At 36.9% G+C, this 19020-nt stretch overlaps 1 protein-coding gene across 2 annotated transcripts; it reads left to right on the top strand.

Annotated features, from left to right (window-relative positions):
- Nucleotides 1-3349: 3349 nt before the first annotated feature.
- On the top strand, nt 3350-7192 carry LOC103421978 (basic leucine zipper 34-like). 2 transcript variants are annotated; one of them, XR_011571495.1, is made up of 5 exons: nt 3521-4290; nt 4426-4516; nt 4615-4741; nt 6210-6482; nt 6602-6655. XR_011571495.1 is itself a non-coding variant. In XM_070805404.1 (4 exons), the coding sequence occupies exons 1-4, from the start codon at nt 3701-3703 to the stop codon at nt 6386-6388; spliced, it is 987 nt and encodes a 328-aa protein (XP_070661505.1). In that variant the 5' UTR covers nt 3350-3700; the 3' UTR covers nt 6389-7192. The 2 variants fall into 2 exon arrangements, 1 of the variants encoding a protein (XP_070661505.1); XM_070805404.1 differs by having other exon boundaries at nt 3350-4290; nt 6210-7192.
- The last annotated feature ends 11828 nt before the right edge of the window (nt 7193-19020 follow it).

Here is a 19020-nt window from a genome sequence, read left to right as displayed (position 1 = left end):
TGTTTGTATATACTTCGAGATCGCATACGTCAAAAATTACAAAAAACAAACATTCAGAGATCAAGTAACGGGACAAAACTTTTCGATGGTTATAAAAAGAAAAATCACGATTTAACGGTCATTTTAACTCTGATTTGGATGATTTTTTGCAGCTACACTCCTTGACCTTATATGAATACAATGATTGAATTTGATCTTCAATTTAAAATATTTACACTAGTGGATACCACAAAATCTTATTTATACCTAATAAAAGTATGAATAAACTATTAAGTATTAGTGAATCTATTGTTTTGATGGGATACTCATTCTACGAAACTAGTTTCAAAGATCCAACCGTCAAACATGTTTGTATATACTTCGAGATCGCATACGTCAAAAATTAAAAAAAACAAACATTCAGAGATCAAGTAACGAGACAAAACTTTTCGACGGTTATAAACGAAAAATCACGATTTTGATGTTTTTTTACAACCACACTCCTTGACCCTATATGAATACAATGATTGAATTCAATCTTCAATTTAAAATATTTACACTAGTGGATACCACACAATCTTATATTATACTTAATAAAAGTATAAATAAACTATTAAGTATTAGTGAATCTATTGTTTTGATGGGATACTCATTCTACGAAACTAGTTTCAATGATTCAACCGTCAAACATGTTTATATATACTTCGAGATTGCATACGCCAAAAATTGCAAAAAACAAACATTCAGAGATCAAGTAACGGGACAAAACCTTTCGACGGTTATAAACGAAAAATCACGATTTAACGGTCATTTTAACTCTGATTTTGATGATTTTTTACAACTACACTCCTTGACCCTATATGAATACAATGATTGAATTCGATCTTCAATTTAAAATATTTACACTAGTGGAAACCACAAAATCTTATGTTATACTTAATAAAAGTATGAATAAACTCTTAAGTATTAGTGAATCTATTGTTTTGATGGGATACTCATTCTACGAAACTAGTTTCAATGATCAAACGTCAAACATGTTTGTATATATTTCGAGATCGCATACGCCAAAAATTGCAAAAAACAAACATTCAGAGAGCACGTAACAGGACAAAACTTTTCGACGGTTATAAACGAAAAATCACGATTTAACGGTTAATTTAACTCCGATTTTGATGATTTTTTACAACTACACTCCTTGACCTTATATGAATACAATGATTGAATTCGATCTCAATTTCAAATATTTACACTAGTGGATACCACAAAATCTTATGTTTATACTTAATAAAAGTATGGTATGGTACTATTGTTTTATTTTTTTTCATAATTATTTTGGTAAACTTCTCATAATTTGAATGATTTTTAATGTTTGGTTTTTCTATGCTTAGTTTATGCAGAAGATAGTTATGACGTGGAAAACCATACTGAAAACATCATCAACATAACTCTTGAAGGCAATAGATCAAGCCAAAGTTCTAATGCAATTTCATGATGATTGATGTAAATCGAGGATTTTGTAAATTGAGGTTTAAACTTTTGAGAAAGATTTCACAACCTTGAAAACAAAAACTGTTTCATTTTGCATATCCTTGCACATTTAAAATTTGTAATAGATTAGTAGTGTATGTATTATTTTTTTATTAGGCTCTTATTTTCGAGTGTAGATGTAGTACTTAAACGACAAATGTGTTTTAATGTTTTGAAGTAATATTTATGTGGCAATGTGTGGTATGTGCAAATTTAAGAAAAAAAATATATTTTTCTTAACGGGTCATAACGGGTCGGGTCACTTTACCCGTTGGGTAAAGTGACACGACCTGTTAAGGACCCGTTAAGATAACGGGTGTGACACGACACGACCCGTTAAGATAACAGGTGTTACACGAAAACGACACGAACACGACTGACACGACCCGTTTGCCAGGCCTAGCAACAAGGCCAGATATCATGTTTGCAGCAATCCTATTGGCTAGGTTTATGCACAATCCTACCAAGAAGCATATGGGGACAGCTAAGAGAGTTTTGAGATACATACCAGGCATTGTGAACTATGGAGTTGTTTATGAGAAGGGAAAAGGAGCAGTGTTGGTTGGTTACTGTGATAGTGATTGGAGTGGAAGTGAAGATGACATGAGGAGTACATCTGGCTATGCATTTAATCTTGGTTCTGGTGTGTTCTCTTGGGCCTCAATCAAAGCTCTTTCAACCGCAGAGGCAGAGTACATTAGTGCAGCAGAAGCTACTGCATAGGCCATTTGGCTAAGATTTGTACTCTCTGATTTCGGGGAAGAACAAGCAGAATCAACTAAGTTGTTGTGTGATAATACTTCAGCAATTGCCATATCAAAGAATCCAGTTCATCATCACAAAACCAGGCACATTAATCGGAAATTTCATTTCATCCAAGATGCACTTCAAGATGGTGAGATTGATCTGGAATACTGCAAGACTGAAGAACATGTTGCAGATATATTCACTAAAGCTTTGGCAAGGGATCGATTTGAATTACTGAGGACAACTTTGGGAGTGATTTCAACACATCACTTAGAAGGGAGTGTTAGTTTATAAGTGTATATGCTGAAATGTAATAAGAATTCAGTTTTAAATGTCAGCCTTTGGATCATAGTCCAAGTGTGCAGCTAAGATGTAATCTTAGATTAAGTGATGGTTTATGCCATGTATCATTACCTTATAGGGTAAATGAATGAAGGGCTAAATTTAAGTGATGTAATGAAGGATTATTTTTATTCCTAATTTGCTACATGTGTTAAGTGTGCGTGTGAATGAAAGACATCCATCTCAGTTTTGCTTCTTCTTCTTCAAGCTTGATCTCTCTCTCTCTAAAACTCTCACTTTCTCTCTCTTAAAACTCTAAATCTCTAGTATTCATAGTTTGTTGATTGAAAGAAGCTTACATACAAGATAATAGTCTGTATGCTAACAGATCCATTCCCATTATTTGATACATGAACCCTTCACCCATGTGGATGGGTCAGACGGTCAGAATGGATGATGGTAAGTTTAAAATGTAGCTGTGGGTTGCATGCAAAGCATTGCACACGAGAATGTTCCTTTGGATGTGGGAGAGTAGTAGTAGAAATATATATATATATATATGACGAGGGAGGGGCTATTGTATTATTCTATTATTATAAGCTCTCGTACTAAAGAGACGGTCACAAGGGCACGTGGTGGCTGATTCCGCTTGTTATGTTATTAAACCAGTACTGGCGACTTTCCAGTAAAACCGTTGAACCCCAACCTCCTCCCAGCTGGAGATAGCTGTCCAATCCCCTCCCCATGTGACCCCACTGCACACAAACAACACACACATACATAGATAGAGATCCAATACAATGAAAGAGAGGAAGATATATGCTCAAATATTGAGTTTATAGACTTTGGACATAAAAAAACGAAAATAACTAATTAAGAGAGAAGATTCTCTGTTACAATCGGTGACATCACGTAATAATTATCTAATTGATAGAGTACGTGATAATCATATATGCTGTGAGTGGTGTCACTGAAATTTGTGTATTTTCTGGGTATATATAGGAGCTTATGTTGAAGCTCTTGTAATTTTGGTTTGGTTTCTTTCAAGTCATCTCTCTCTTTCTCTCTCTCTCTCTCTCTCTCTCTCATCATCTCAACATTCCAAGGCGAGAGTTTGATTGATACACAAAACAGTTAACATTATTTTGTGTGCAATATTAATATTATGGCACAATTACCTCCAAAAGCTCCAAGCATGACACCCAATTGGCCTGACTCTTCACACCAGAAGATGCCGCCTTCAATGGGCGGCTGTTTTGCGCCCAATGGAAATGCCATTGCCGCCACCACGTCCCAAAACCCTAGTTGGGTTGATGAATTCCTCGACTTCTCTTCGGCGCGACGGGGATCCCACCGGAGATCCATCAGCGACTCTATCACCTTCCTGGAGGCACCAATGCAGGAAGAATGCCGCGTCTACGCGGCACCTCCAGGCTCAGGCCCGCACTCCCACTCCCAAGCTAACAACAATCATCACGAGTTTGATAGGTTTGACGACGAACAATTCATGTCCATGTTCACCACCCATGAAATCTCCGCCGCCGCCGCCGCTGCCGTGGTGGGACCTACAGGATCGTCGTCGAACCCGTCCACGCCTTCGGATCATAACAGCATCAACGACGATGAGAAAGAAGCGCAGGGGAAGCAGCAGCAGATCAATAAACAGCTAAAGAATGAATCAGAAGAGGTGGAAAGCCAATGCGAATTACAAACCACATCCAATGATAGGAAAATTGATCCCAAAAGGGTCAAGAGGTAATCTTCATGCACACACACACATATACATATGCGTGTGTATATATATACATATTATATATCTATATGGGAGTTTAATTAATTTTGTTATTTAATTAGTTCCTAATTACATAATTTTATTGTGTGTTGCATTAGAATTTTGGCGAACAGACAATCTGCACAAAGATCACGGGTGAGGAAGCTACAATACATATCAGAGCTCGAACGCAGTGTTACCTCTCTGCAAGTAGGTTAATTACATAATTTAATTCTGATTTTAATTAATTAACTTGTTTGTCAAACAAATCACTGAATATTTTTTTCTTGTCTTGCATCAAAACGAAGGTTGAAGTTTCAGTGTTGTCACCACGGGTTGCATTTTTCGATCATCAACGCTTGCTTCTAAATGTCGACAACAGTGCTCTCAAACAAAGAATTGCAGCATTGGCGCAGGATAAGATCTTCAAAGACGGTACGCACGTATATCATCATTGTCCTAATTTATCATGCATAATTAAGTTAGTTAATTTTAATTTCACAACATAGAACAATCAGAAATATGAATCTTGTTCGCATTAATTTTAATTTCGTTTAAAGTTCAAGATATAAGAAAATTCTACTCCGGTGCACGATGCTTTCAGACTTCTGAAAAACTTGTCTCTTACAGAAATGCGAGTTGCACATGTTTTGTTTTAAAAGCTGGTGCACCAGTACCGTAAAAAGTAAAATATATAGACAACATATATAAGATAAATTTTAACTTTGTCATTTGATTTCACGTGTCTAAATATTAATTTTAAGTTTCCCTTAAATTAAAGGAAGAACATGTATAATTGCCCTTCAATCAGTTGAGCTCCTAGCTACTTATACTGGTGTGAGATCTAATTAATTCCCTGGCCATGTTAGGAAAAATTTAAGAGCTGCAGCCCATAAAAGGTAGTTAAAATTGGTACTCAAAAGTAGGAAAATGGAAATTATACCTTTCGATTGCAGATAAAGACACTTATTTGATCCACCAAGAATGAATGCGCATAAAAAAGGTCATCGCATGCATGCTAAGAGTAGGAAGAAAATTAAGGAGATAATGAAATATCATGTGGCATCTCACTAATTGGTTCAATTGCAATATATATAGCTAGTACAGTATATGTTCCCATGTTATAATTAAAGTTCTTCATTCTAAATTAGATTCATCAATATATAGTACTAGAAAGACGTACGAAAATTAGTGTAATGTGAGAGAGATTATATTTGTCAATTACTGTTTAATAGAAATGATTCCCTGTTATCTATGTGGATACCGTTTTATGCACAGGAGCATTTTTTTTTACCTTATCTTTAGCTCTGGTGTATGTTCATCCCACACACTACTATGCAAATTGTCACCTATTAAGCTAATTAACCATAGTTAAAACTTTGCAACTGAATTTTTCTGAAGATATGAAATGAAATGGTGAGGGGGCGAGAGAGGGGAAACGGAGCGTGGTGAGAAACTGTAAAAGTGATAGAAAATCTTAATTGCAAGATTTTAAAATGATTAATTAGCTTAACAGATGTCAACGATAGAGATGTATATTGGACATACACCAGAGTTAAAGATGGGTAACACAAATGCTCCCTTTTATGTTTTCAAGATTTGGTTCACAAAAAATGTGGTTGGATACATAGTATTGTAGAATATATAAAGTTCGAAATTCTTTTAAGGGTTGTTAGGTGTGTTCTATGGCTATGCATATTTTTCTTTGGGGTTGAAATTTAGGAGGGAAGAAAAGTGATTATGGATAAAGTAATTTAATTGTCACTAACATATAGGCATGTGTTTACATGTGTACATGTTGATTGATCATGTGCACATTTTTATTTATATTGTGAGTTGTCACATGGTAATGAAATGGTTTTAATTTTATATTAATTTGAATTTGTGCAAACAAATATTGCAGCTCATCAAGAAGCATTGAAGAGAGAAATAGAGAGACTAAGGCAAGTGTATCACCAACAAAACGTCAAGAAGATGGAGAAGGTTGCACAATCACCAACCTCACTCACGCCCAGCTCAGACACCATATCTAATCCTCCTCCTGATCAAACGGAACACCTTCTCAATGTGTCCTCATCCTGACCATCATCATTGCCTCTACACTTCGAAAAGGATTTACATACAAGGAATTCACAGCCATGGTCATGTTCCGGCCCAAATTAACTATGTTAAAAGAGTAAGAGAGCAACTTGCGTGGAATATATTCACTATCATGTAGCATCTCTGTCTAATAGTACAACGTCACGCGTAAGTTTATTTGATATTTCATTATTGAACTGCGACACCACATTGCAGAAAATCCGTTCTATACGAGTCAGCTCTCGTATTTTCTCAGTATGGTTATTCCAATCCAACTGCTGCATGCAAACACTATAAGACACATTCTCCAGCCACTACTACTAGTACTAGCCACTAGCTAGCGAGGAGGAAAGAAGTCACATTGTTGGGTGACTTGATCTGCTGCTGCTGCTGCTTCTTACCTGTAGAATCACGTGATGTGTTTAGCTTTAAAGAAGGGGACCACTCAGATAATGTATGATTGGTTTGGAGGGAAGAACATGTGCATCTCTTGTTTCTTTACAAACTCAACAAAAAAAGAACGATTAGGGTCGTCTTTGCTTGATAGCTGGTTTGGAGTGTGTAGTGTGATGCGATCATTCTTTAATGTTTTATATGATTTTTTTTTTCTCATTAATTTTTCTTTTCTTTTGGATTATCTAGTGGGAGAAGGCAAAGTATAGTGGGGATGTGTTGGGATGAGTAAAAGTAAAGGTTGTCACGGAGGTGCTTTGATGTCAGATTTGTTGTACATTTTAGTGTATTTGCTTGTTTGTAACACCTTCATTCTCTGCAGTAATTCATCGAAATATTTCGGTTTGGATGAAACTTGCATCCCGGACGTACACATATCTTACTTCTTACAAATACTTTGACATTTAGATTTTGTAATCTACACTTGGAGATTATTCCGACAAAAAAAATCATTCAAATCGAAAATCATTTATACATCTAAATGTATGAAACATCTCTAGCACTTTTCTACTCATGATAATGCTAATGTTGTAAATAAAGTTCTTGAACATGTCATTGATGTGGTTTTGGAGAACATTGCTCAGTTAGTAGTTAATTTTGAAACTGAAGAATATGGTGTCCAGTCTCCTAAGACCATCTCCAATTGAAGGAGGGTCAGAGGGATCTCTTTGGCCCTATAGTCCTTCAAGAAATTAATATTTTAATGAACAATATCGGACCATTTTTCTTCCCATCTTCAACTAAGGGGCCACAGGGCCATAGGCCAAATATAGCCCTATGACAAAAAGTCATCTCCAACCGAGGGGGCCAAAGGGCCATGGGGCCAAACATAATTTATTATTTTAATTTAAAAACTACAACAACTTAAATTTAAAAACTACAACAATTTAAATTTAAAGTCTATAATCATCTTCATCATCATCATCCGCCATTGTAAGATTATGGTTGGAGGTAAACAGCTGCCTCCGGGCCATAATTTCCCTCTTTTTTCTATCAAGATAGGCCTTACTCATTGGAGTGTAATCCGAAGTGTTCCTTTGCATATTTCTGTAGTATGGAATGGTGTAGGAATGACTTAGGTATTTATAGGAAAAAAATGAGAATTTTTTAAAATATATTTTTTTTTTTCAAAAAATTTGGTGAAAAAAAAAAAATCAAATCTAATGGCTAACTGACGTTAGCTAGCTGTTGGATTTGAAAAAGTGGCCCGGCTGGGGTTGGTTAGGTTGGGCTAGCCGGTTGGCCATTTTCTCCTTTTTTGGCCCGGTGTGGCCCACGAGCCCTTTGGCCTAACCCTCAGTTGGAGATGGTTTTTATGTCATTTTGAGCTATTTTCGACCTTCTGACCCTATGGCCAGATCGGTTGAAGATGGCATAAGGTATCTCATATTAGTAATTCGGTGATCTAGCCGTCTCCTTCATTCGATTCATCTTGTGGTGAATAATTGTTTGGTAAAATTGGTAACATAAACTTGCAGTCCAATAGAGGCACGTCGACTTTATTTATTGGGCTTCATTAATATAATATCTACTCTTAGGCATTGTTTCTCCTCAACAAGCTACTTTTATTTTCAAGCGACATAAAATGGATCATAGTAACCTTATTTATAAGTGCTTCAATGTGATGGATAAATAAATCCCGTGATGGCAACGTGGGACTTAAAGTTAATACAATTATGGCTTTTGATACATTAAACTGGTCTTTTCTTTTGCAGGTGCTTACTAATTTTAGTTTCTGCACTTGTTTTGTGGACTATAGGTATCTACCATCTTAAGATCTGCTAAACTGTTCATCTTGATCGATGGTTCTTTCCATGGCTTTTTCTCTTGTGGTGGGGGAGTGCGGCAAGGGGACCCTATATCTTCGTTGCTTTTCTTCTTAGCTGAAGAGGCTTTATGAGGGGTCTAAGTTGATTTCAGTTAGATGGGCTCACTATGCCAATTCCTGCTTCAAGAAGTTGTATCTCTTCTTCTCATGTACTCTATGCAGACGATCTATTCATTTTTTCGCAGAAGTGATGATATCACTCTGCGTCGTCTACAAGGTTTCTTAGATGGCTATAGTAGGGCCCTTGGTCAATTCATCAGTAAGGAAAATGGTACTTACTATTTGGTCCCTACTTCAAGGAATCGTAAACTTGTGGTTGAGCATCAATTGAGGTTCAGAGAATATAAAGTGCCTTTTGTTTATTTAAGAGTTCCCATGTTTTGTGGCAAGCTTAGGAGATGTCTTCTTCAAGCCTTGGCAACTAAAGCAAAAGCCAAGTAAACAAGATGGAAGGAATGATTTAATCAATGGGAGGCAGAGTTCAGCTAGTTCAATCCGTTTTTCAGAGTATATTTTCGCATAGCTTTTCTACTTGTATGTGGTCTTCTTCATAAGTCTCTTTCACGATGCACTTTAACTTTATTTGATTGGATGAAAGGACCTCAAAGAAGATTTTTAGAATGATTTTCTACTTCTTACACACTCTTAATTTGCAGCCGTTAGATCGATTAAATTAAAGAATATCAAATAATAGAAATTAATAAGAAGTGTGCTATGTGTGGATATCACACCCCTTTAGAATTTCTTGGTCTCAGGTTTATGCAAAAAAATTGAGTGGCTTGAGATTACATGATCTTTCCTCTCTAAATGCTATGACTCTTGTTAAAGCTTGGATGTGTTGTTATCACTTCTGATTCTTCATTGAGCATTTACTTTTGTGAGAGGTTTTAACTTCATGATTGTTTTCACTCTTTTGGTTACATGCGATGGCCTATTATAAAATCCATTCTCATATCTTATTTCAGAATTGTCGTTGGATGTTTGAAAAAGCTAGAAATGTACTAGTACATTTTTCTAGGTTAATAAACGAAACTTCATCCAATTTCTTAATTGGAAAAAGATTCTCAACACCTTGGAAACAACGAAATATGTATATACCTTAGTAAATTTTTACCTTCGCCTTTGTCAGCTTGTATCCGACTTAACAGCTTCCCCAACCTAGGATGATGATCTATCATTTGGGCAGCTTTATTGAACTTTTAATTGGAATCTTCACAGTTTTTTCTTTATAGAAACATGGATAAAATTAACTTTTAATAAAAAATCATAACGACCCACTATGATGATTACAACGTGACCACATTTTTATGAACACATAATATATATACGTCCTCTACATTAGTACGAAGAAAATAAATTTGAAGTAACAAAAAATTGCATCTACATAATACAGAAAACAACTACTTGCAAATAAGCGTGCCCATGCCAATCATGCAATATAAAATAGTTGGAGACATTCTGATCGCATCCACGTAGTGAATAAATTTTCTACTCATTAGTTATGAACTTTATATTTGTTCTACATAATAAATAGAATTAGTTCTACTTTATATCTATGTAATTTAAATCAAATTTCAATTAGTTGTTGATGTGGACCATGATTTTTCAAAGTCGGAGTAAGGTTGATCCAAATACAGTTACCTCAAAAATTCAATCATGGACTAATCAGCTCCAAGCGAAGCTGTATCAGACAAAGTAGTGGTGCCACCATCACCTTGATCTGGGGCAATAGATGAAGTCTAAGCGACTTTGTTGGATGACCATGCTTCTTCTGCAAGACATGTGATCTGATACGGATATGGACACAATCAGAAATTCTAATAAGTCTTGGAGTTCTTACAATCTGGGAATTGGTGTGCCTCTCAAGCAATCACACTCTAAAAGGGTGCAACAACTACTTAGTATCCTTTAGGATTTTACCGGCTTAGGGTGGAGATTCTATCCTAGAAAGGTCTCTCTCCCCACGGTATAAATCCACTCATCTAGGATTCATCTCTAGTAACGCAATCTTTATACTTAAATTCTCTTCCCACTGCTTGAGTCTAAAACTATTTACCAACTTGACCGTCAGATAGCCTTTGGCCGGCACACCCCCGATCCTAGGCTTGCTCACGATTGTTTATTATTTTGTAGGTTACTTGAGTTTGTGCACTTCCTCAGCATACAGTAGTGCGCGAATTTAGTTCCAATAGTTCACTTATCAATATAATCATTTATACCCTTTATGTTTCACATTATAGCAAATCGAGAGATTCTTGTGTAGAATGAAGCCCTAGCCCGTAGTATGGAACTTATGTGGATTTATCCATTAAATTAATCTAATGGTTTAATTCATCTACGTGGCCACGTAATTACGTGTACATTGAACGTTAGATTAATTAGTTCATTTTAGTGGATTGTTGAGTAATAAACGGAGTTGGAGCTGGAGTTGTTGTCATCTTTTTTGTCTCCCAATTCTTTCTACTCTACGTTACCTAAACAATTTGCAAATATGCAAAGCTCTACGCCTAAAACATGCAAGAACCATTTGCAAGCTAACTAGCTAGACAGCTAGCTCTACAGACAAAGGAAAAAGACTAAATGAAAAGCTGCGTGCAAGCTTAATTTCAGCAGCCTCCAGCAAAAACATGGCAAAGAAACTTGCAAAAATATTCCTTCTACTCCTAGCCATCTTGTTACTTAAACAAGCCGGCTCCGGCCAAAGTCAGTCGATTACAAATGATGACTTGCCATTGACTATGGTCACTGATGGAGGAAACCAATTATAACTCCAAAACCAAAATGTTTGGGAACCAATTTTCTCTGGGCTGCTGGACTATTTGTTCTCATCAGATAGCACCTGAGAAAATATCGACATATGGGTTCTTGCCATGCACGTCAACGGTCCTGGGAAATATCATAATCAAAACTCATACACATATGACATATATATACTATCGTATAGATACGACGTGTACAAATCATATATATAAATTACAAAAAAATTAAACAAAAGATCTTTAGTAATGTTACCAGACTGCACACGAATAAAATTATCCCAGCTGATCTTAAAGAAATGTGTTGTCCATATATCTTTAATCTTTACAATTTGGAAGCGTTGTCATTTGCTTAATAAGATATGCGTAGCAACAAGAGGCTTGTAGCTCAATTAGTTAAAAGAATTCAACTAAATAACCTAGGCGCTTCGTTCAACCATCCGTCCCATATATAATATGGAGTCAACATCTATTTGTTCTTCTGTAGAGTTTCTTGACAGCATCTAGACTTTCTGGAGACACAGAAACGGCTCAAAGTCAGGTCTCTGTTGGAATGGGGTTGCTCGCTGGATCAAATGTTATGCTTCTGACAATTCTATGCATGGGGCACCTGTCTCTTCATTGGCAAATGGGACCTTGAAAATTCAAGTGCAGTTGACAAAAAAGATGAACAACGATTTAGCTTAACTGGTACTTCCCTGTGCTCTCTCCTGACCTAAATGTGTTGCCTTAAAGTGTACAATTAAAATGTTTATAGATGTTAGCTTGCCCAGAGGTAAAAATTAAAAATAAGAAGAATAAATGGAGTTAAAAAGTTCAAACTTAAATCTATCTTATATATATATATATATATTCATTCACAGTAAATAAACCAAAAGGTTTCTAGAATTATTGAAAGTTAATAAAATTAATTAGTAGTTGTGTTGCTTAAGGAGTGCCACTACTGGAAATGTACATGTTTAGTTGAATATATATAATGTACAAATAAATATTGCTTATGTAAATCTATATAGTTTTGCATGATTTTCTCCCTAGTTTAATGCTTAATAAGAAGAATGCTGGTATAAATTATGCCATCCTTAGCAACTTGATATATTGTTAGGTTCATTTTTCTTCTTCTTGTTCATCAGGATCTGGAGTGAGCAGAGTTATTGGGACAATCTATTCTGCACGGATCATGGTTCTCTCTCTGATTCCTTTCGTAATTGTCCAATTACCCCAAGTTTTCCACGCAACTTCAGATAGTCGCTCAATTCTTATTTAACTTGATGTCTCCATCTCTTTCGTGATCGCTTATAGCCTCTATCAGGTAGCTGAGAGTTTAGTTTCTAAAAGGATACTAACTAATCAGTAAGGTTATACAAATATCATATTGGTCTGATTCATACGCCATCTCATCATCTTCCCCAAAATTTTGCACCAATTGGTCTGTCCACTACTGATGCAAGTCCTTCAACTATGGATACAGAAGAGAAAACATTTGAAAACAAATGCGATCGGAAGACTTCTTACGAATGATGGTGACTTAGGTTGCCAAAACGACTGAGTATCGGAGTGTCGGACACCTCGACAAGCCGAAACGCCAAAGACACGCCCCTGACATGGTTTTGGACACGATCAAGACCCGGTAGGGGCAATATTTTGGGCTTTCTTATAAATATCAAAACTTCTAAAATCTAAAGACTACCCCAACCTCTACTCTAGACTTAAATCCTCAAAACGTACTATACTACTAACCAACTTTAAAAAGGTCTTCGCAACTTTCTCAACACTCAAATCACCCTAACAGTGAGACATCATCTCATATTTTGATTCTACTATCTACTTGTGGAAATGATCAAGAGGTGGCTAGTTGAAGAAGGTTTGATTACCTAAATAGGTAATATGGTTAACATAACCGTGAGTTTACTGTCTTAAAACAGAGTTTGCCCCTAACTTTCCGAGATTTAGTTTCTTAGGCTCCAGCATTAACTGTTAGTTAGTTTTTTGGTAAAGAATTGGTACTAGGAACTGGTGCCATAATTCTAGGGAATATACTTACTACTTCGGGGATTTCTATTGACCGTAGATATAACAATTCTTACTCCCATGCCAATGCTCATAAAAATGATGAGTATAGCACCAAAAGTAATGTGGGAAATTAGTATTGGTTGGAGTGTTCTAAAGTAGGAAAAATAAAATTTTCTAGTAATCTACTTTAGAACGAACTTAAACTGAAGTCGATCTTCCTCTTGAAGATTCAGAATGATCACTAGCGTGTTTGGAAAAAATTGTGCTAACGGGCACCAAAGTGGTTATCCGAATATGTTCTTCCGTCGAGTGCTACCCCTGTAGCACCACATTGTCACTCGAGACATTTATGGAAATTTTGACGAAAATTAAAACTTCATAAGGATTATAATTAGTGGAACATTAACGGGTACTGCCAAGGAATCAAGACTATTGATGGCTTCCTAACTCAAAAAGTTTGGAAGAAATGACCAGATAGTAGTGGAATTGGTAGGAAATTCTCCCCCTTGGATACACAACTATCAATATAGTAGCCCTACTTCAGGGCTATCAACTTATATCAAATCTACATCCTTCCTAGGCAGGAAAATTCTTCCCTTATAATTTAGAGACATTCGCCAAAATGATCTTCTAAAACGTCGACAAGTCAACAAAACTGCCTAAAACTTAGGAAAAACTAACACATTTTTCGTATTCGACGAGGTGGCAAGATTTGGAAATAAGGTTCAAGAATAAAGAATGCTTACATCATGCGTGTGATGAATGCAATACTGCCCAACTTATGCTCTGATACCAAATTGACACATCCCAATCCAGATTGTCCACTAGGACTTCGAATTGAGTTGTGCTGGCCGACACCTGGAAGGTGACGAAGCCATAAAGTATAATGATGTGGAATATGTGAATAAATTTAAACCTAAAAGTGCCTAAATATGAAAGTGCGTTGTGAGCGGAAATGAACCCATTTCACATGTGACATCAGAGCATAAGTAAATTACAGTAGAGTAGATTGAAAATCATACCATCGAAGGTAATCTCCAATACAAGATTTGCCATGAATCCTCGTCGATACGAAAACTCTACTACTAGAACTTGGAGGGATAAAAAAACAAGAGTGAGTGGGCCTGAAAATAATGCTTTAATAAAGACCTTCTAAACGTTATAATCCCTTGCTGTAATACATGTATAGTTTCCAGGAAATCATACTATGTATAAGTATGAAATCAATGTAAATCAACAGTAAATCTAGGAATATTCCAAATCACTACATATTGGCAACAACATAAAAAAAATAAGGTTCTCATCAATCTATGATAACACACGAGTCGTAGTTGCCTAACACAACCTGTACGACACATAAATCAATCTATGATAACACATGAGTCGGAGTTGTCTAATGCAACCTGTACGATAGTGTCGGAGTTGCCTATTGCAACCTGTACGACAATGTCGGAGTTACCTAGTATTGCAACTTGTACAACAATGTCGGAGTTGCCTATTATTACAAACTATATGACAGTGTCGAAGTTGCATAAAACACAAATATAATCATGTCATAACTCAATCATTTCAGATAACTCTATAAACTCATCTAAACTTACCTGCACGTCTCGTGTTCACCTTAGCACTTCAAAGCATTCACAACAATTATATATAGGTAATATGCATATGGATATGCCATGATGCAATCTAAAACTCAACCATATCATAGTATTTTAGAATATATATATATATATATATATATATATATATAACATGGCAAAAAATGCATAAATCAATTTAAAAGTGTTCGTCGAACTATCAGTTATATATATACGATAAAAATGAAAAGACCCACTCACCTAAGGTTCGCGCTACGACTTTCTAGCACGAATATCAAGACGTCACGAACGATCATTACCTAGAACAAATATTCAATCACATCTCAGAACTCTTATCAATAAAACACGTAACTTACATAAAACACATCCCAATGACGTTCTACAATGGTTTGAGACCCATTGACCAAAAGTCAACAGTCGGTCAAAGATCAACGGTAGGGTCGACAACCCTACGTAACTCAATCCAGAAGATCCGCACCTCGGATTTCTGATCCGCAACTTCTAAAGATCCACATTATACTTCTAGAACATCCTACTAAAGTTTCATTATGATCCAACAGTTGGATCTCCGCCAATTGCTTATTCAAGTGGCAATCAACGTTTTATTTTACAAACTTACAAATCTAATTTGGGAAGATCCGTATGTTAGATTCCCAATGCATAAGTTTCTAATATCCTCAAATATTACATACTATAATGTATTAAAGTTTGGTGACGATCCAACAGTCAGATCGTCAATTCACATAATGTGCAAGTAGCGGTCTTTAACAAAATTATGTTCAAACGATGAGATTTCATCAATCGGACTTCACCTATGGAATTTGGGTGTCAAACTTAGATTAGGAAGGTCAGGGGGTGACTTGGCTCACGCACCGCCGCACACGGCTGTCGGCCGCCCTGATTCACCGGAAAATTCAACTATTTCCAAAAATTATCAAATTCTATAGAAATAAAGATCTCTAAGAGTAGAGCAAGTTTTATACTTGTAGCCAAGTCTAATTTGGCCTGGAAAGGCTCCAATTTCACTCAAACCCGTCGGAACCCTAAAATGGGTGAACTTCGAGTCTCCTTCCTTGGTATTCCAACATCTCTACCACTAGTTGGGTCTTGTTCTTGGGTCCAAGGGAAGTTGATTAAGGGTAGTTTTAGGTGGTGGAACTCACCGGATTGGAGGAATCATTGTTGAGCACCTCCGGTGCTCTGGTGGAATTCCTCACAGTTCAGGCCTTAAAAACTCTTGATGTTTGGTGGAGATGGAAAAAGAGAGTTTGAGGAAGAAGTTACAGGTGGAGAATGGATCCAAATCGCCTAAAAAATGGTGGAATTTGGCAGGAACAACTCGGATCCCGTCGGGTTTGGTGTGCATGTTCACGGGAAGGAAGAGCTGAGGCTTCTCTCCCCTCTCCTAATTGGTTGACTTCTTTTCTAAATTTTATGATTGGTCACTCCTTTCTTCCCTTAAAACTGATTGGTTACCACTCCCACATGGTGAGAGTTTGAATTAATTTATAACTAAACTTTAAATAACCAATTTCAAACGTTTGTAACTATACTGTTATAATCCAGACTCGCAAACGGCTTTCGCATATACGTTCGTAGTGATGAGTACTACAAGGATATGCTAAAAAGATAAGTTCCATGTCTCTCTAACCGATGACCAACGAAGGTCAAAATCTTTGTCTCAAGGGGGCATTTTCATAAAATCACTAATTTAAAATTTATAAAACATAAAATTAGCGACGGGTTGCCACAATATTTATAACTAAACTTTAAATAACCAATTTCAAACGTCTGTAACTATACCGTTATAATCTGAACTCGCAAACGACTTTCGCATATACGTTCATAGTGACGAGTACTACAAGGATATGCTAAAAAAAATAAGTTCCACGTTTCTCTAATTGATGGTCAACGAAGGTCAAAATATTTGCCTCAAGGAGGCATTTTCATAAAATCACTAATTTAAAATTTATAAAACTTAAAATTAGGGACGGGTTGCCACACCCTGTTTTGAAAATAGATGTATATGTTTTTTCTGAAACTCTACATGCCATGAAAATATTCGTAAAATATGTATAATATAAAGCCATGCTCTAAAAATGGTGCTATCGTCGCTCGAAGGCAAATCCGTAAATCTCGATAATGTTGTACTCACTAAGGGTATCATAGTCACCCGAAGGCAGTACCATCACCCGAAGTTGAAGCTGTACGACTCCAGGTTACGTCGGAGAAGAGGATATATAACATCACACACCGACACTAGCCCATGGCTAGTGAAGCTGGGGGTATATCATCAATATCATCAACTCCTCATTCGCCCGAAGGCAGTACCTGTCCATCACCCGAAGGTGAAGTTGTATGACACTGGGTTACACCAGTGAAGAAACATGGTAGGCCCCATCACCTGAAGGTGAAGCTGTACGACTCTAGGTTACGCCAGAGAAGAAATATATACATAGATATCCTCAACTATGTCATATGGCCATTGACGTCTACATACCCGTGTTGTGTGGATGTGATGTATAATAACCCATTAGATAAGTACCGAAAACATATCTAAAAAAAAACCTCATATCCAATCCGGAGCAATAAAGCTCAAAGTCTCATCTCGTAAATCCATGATAACTCATATCCATAAATCCATAGAATTCCATATACGTAAATCCAAAGATTCATAACTCATTTTCGGAAATCCATAATATAAATCATAATCGAAAGCCATAGAATTTCATATACGAGAATCCAAATACTCTTGACCTTTAGTAAAATGCAATTTCAATAAATCATAAATAATGCATAAAACATGAAATCATGCTTTTCGCTAAAACATGCCAGTTAGGAAGGGGTCCACTCATGCTCGGGAATCGCTCAAGCTAGCGAGGATGAAGTCACTTTCCACCGATGCACCTAACCACAATTAGGGAATATTTAGTAAAACTATACTTAAACGATAGAATTTAGGAAAATAGATGGTGAGTTTAGATTCAGCATGTCAAAAAACCTAAAGAGGGACCTTGGGTTTCCCCCCATGCGCTGCCACATGAGCTGCCACGATGCGGCGACCTGGAAGGCCCTGCGTCACTGTGACAACTCCAAAAATTTCCAAATTTTACAGGAATGTAGATCTCAATGAGAGGAACAACTTTCATACCTGAGCTGAAGTCCAATTTGACCGGGAAGTGGCCTAAAAATCACCACGAACCATCGGGAACCCTAGAAATGGGTGGTTGTCGATTTGTTCTCTTTGATGCTCCGCCGCCCCCAAACTTGTTTGGGGTTTAATCCTGGCTTTAAGAGGAGTCGAACCATGGTGGTAGTCGGCGATGGTGGTTGCAGAAACAGCGAATCGTCGCCGTGGTGTCCTCGAAGCCATCGGCTCTGATCTTCATGAATTAGGGCCAAATGTCTTTGATTTTTAGGGTGGAATTGGGAGAGGGAGGGTCATGGAGTCGAGTGTAAAGGGTGGCGACAATCAATTCGTCCGCTAGTATCAGCGTCGAGGTGTTCTTAAGAATCGGGTCAGGTCGCAGGTCTAAGGAAGGGTCCAGGTTTGCTGGGTCTCTCATTCCCTCTTTTCCCTCCTTGCAGTCTCTTTTGATTGGTCAGTATCTCCTCTCCTCCTTCTCGATTGGTCAACACCCCACTCAATTTTCTCATCTTCTTTCCATCACAACCACACGCGTGGCACCATCTGACTGCTCCAGCAAATTTGGAGCCTTCTAGATAATGGTCAAATGACCATTTTGCCACTATCTTTACTCGCCCATAATTTCTTCGTTATAACTCCAAATTCGATTTCGCTTATGCCCACACGTTCATTGCGATGAATACTACGAGGAAAAGACAAGACAATGGATCTTACGTGACATGACAAAGTGGTAAAACAAAGTCAAAGCATTTGCCTCGAAGGGCATTTTCTTAATTTCACATTTTAAAATAAAAAAAAATCGTAATTTTTGGGGACGTGTCGTTACATGAGTATTTTGT

The sequence above is a fragment of the Malus domestica genome, chromosome 09 (genome assembly GCF_042453785.1).
Source record: "Malus domestica chromosome 09, GDT2T_hap1".
Classification (NCBI taxonomy): domain Eukaryota; kingdom Viridiplantae; phylum Streptophyta; class Magnoliopsida; order Rosales; family Rosaceae; genus Malus; species Malus domestica.
This window is presented reverse-complemented; position numbering and strand designations above follow the sequence as displayed.

What these genes read in the sequence shown, in the direction of transcription:
- LOC103421978 (XM_070805404.1), top strand. Translation starts at nt 3,701, where the DNA reads ATGGCACAATTACCTCCAAAAGCTCCAAGCATGACACCCAATTGGCCT. An exon ending in GCAGTGTTACCTCTCTGCAA is followed by an intron (nt 4,517 to 4,614) that starts GTAGGTTAATTA and finishes ATCAAAACGAAG; the next exon opens with GTTGAAGTTTCAGTGTTGTC. An exon ending in GGATAAGATCTTCAAAGACG is followed by an intron (nt 4,742 to 6,209) that starts GTACGCACGTAT and finishes CAAATATTGCAG; the next exon opens with CTCATCAAGAAGCATTGAAG.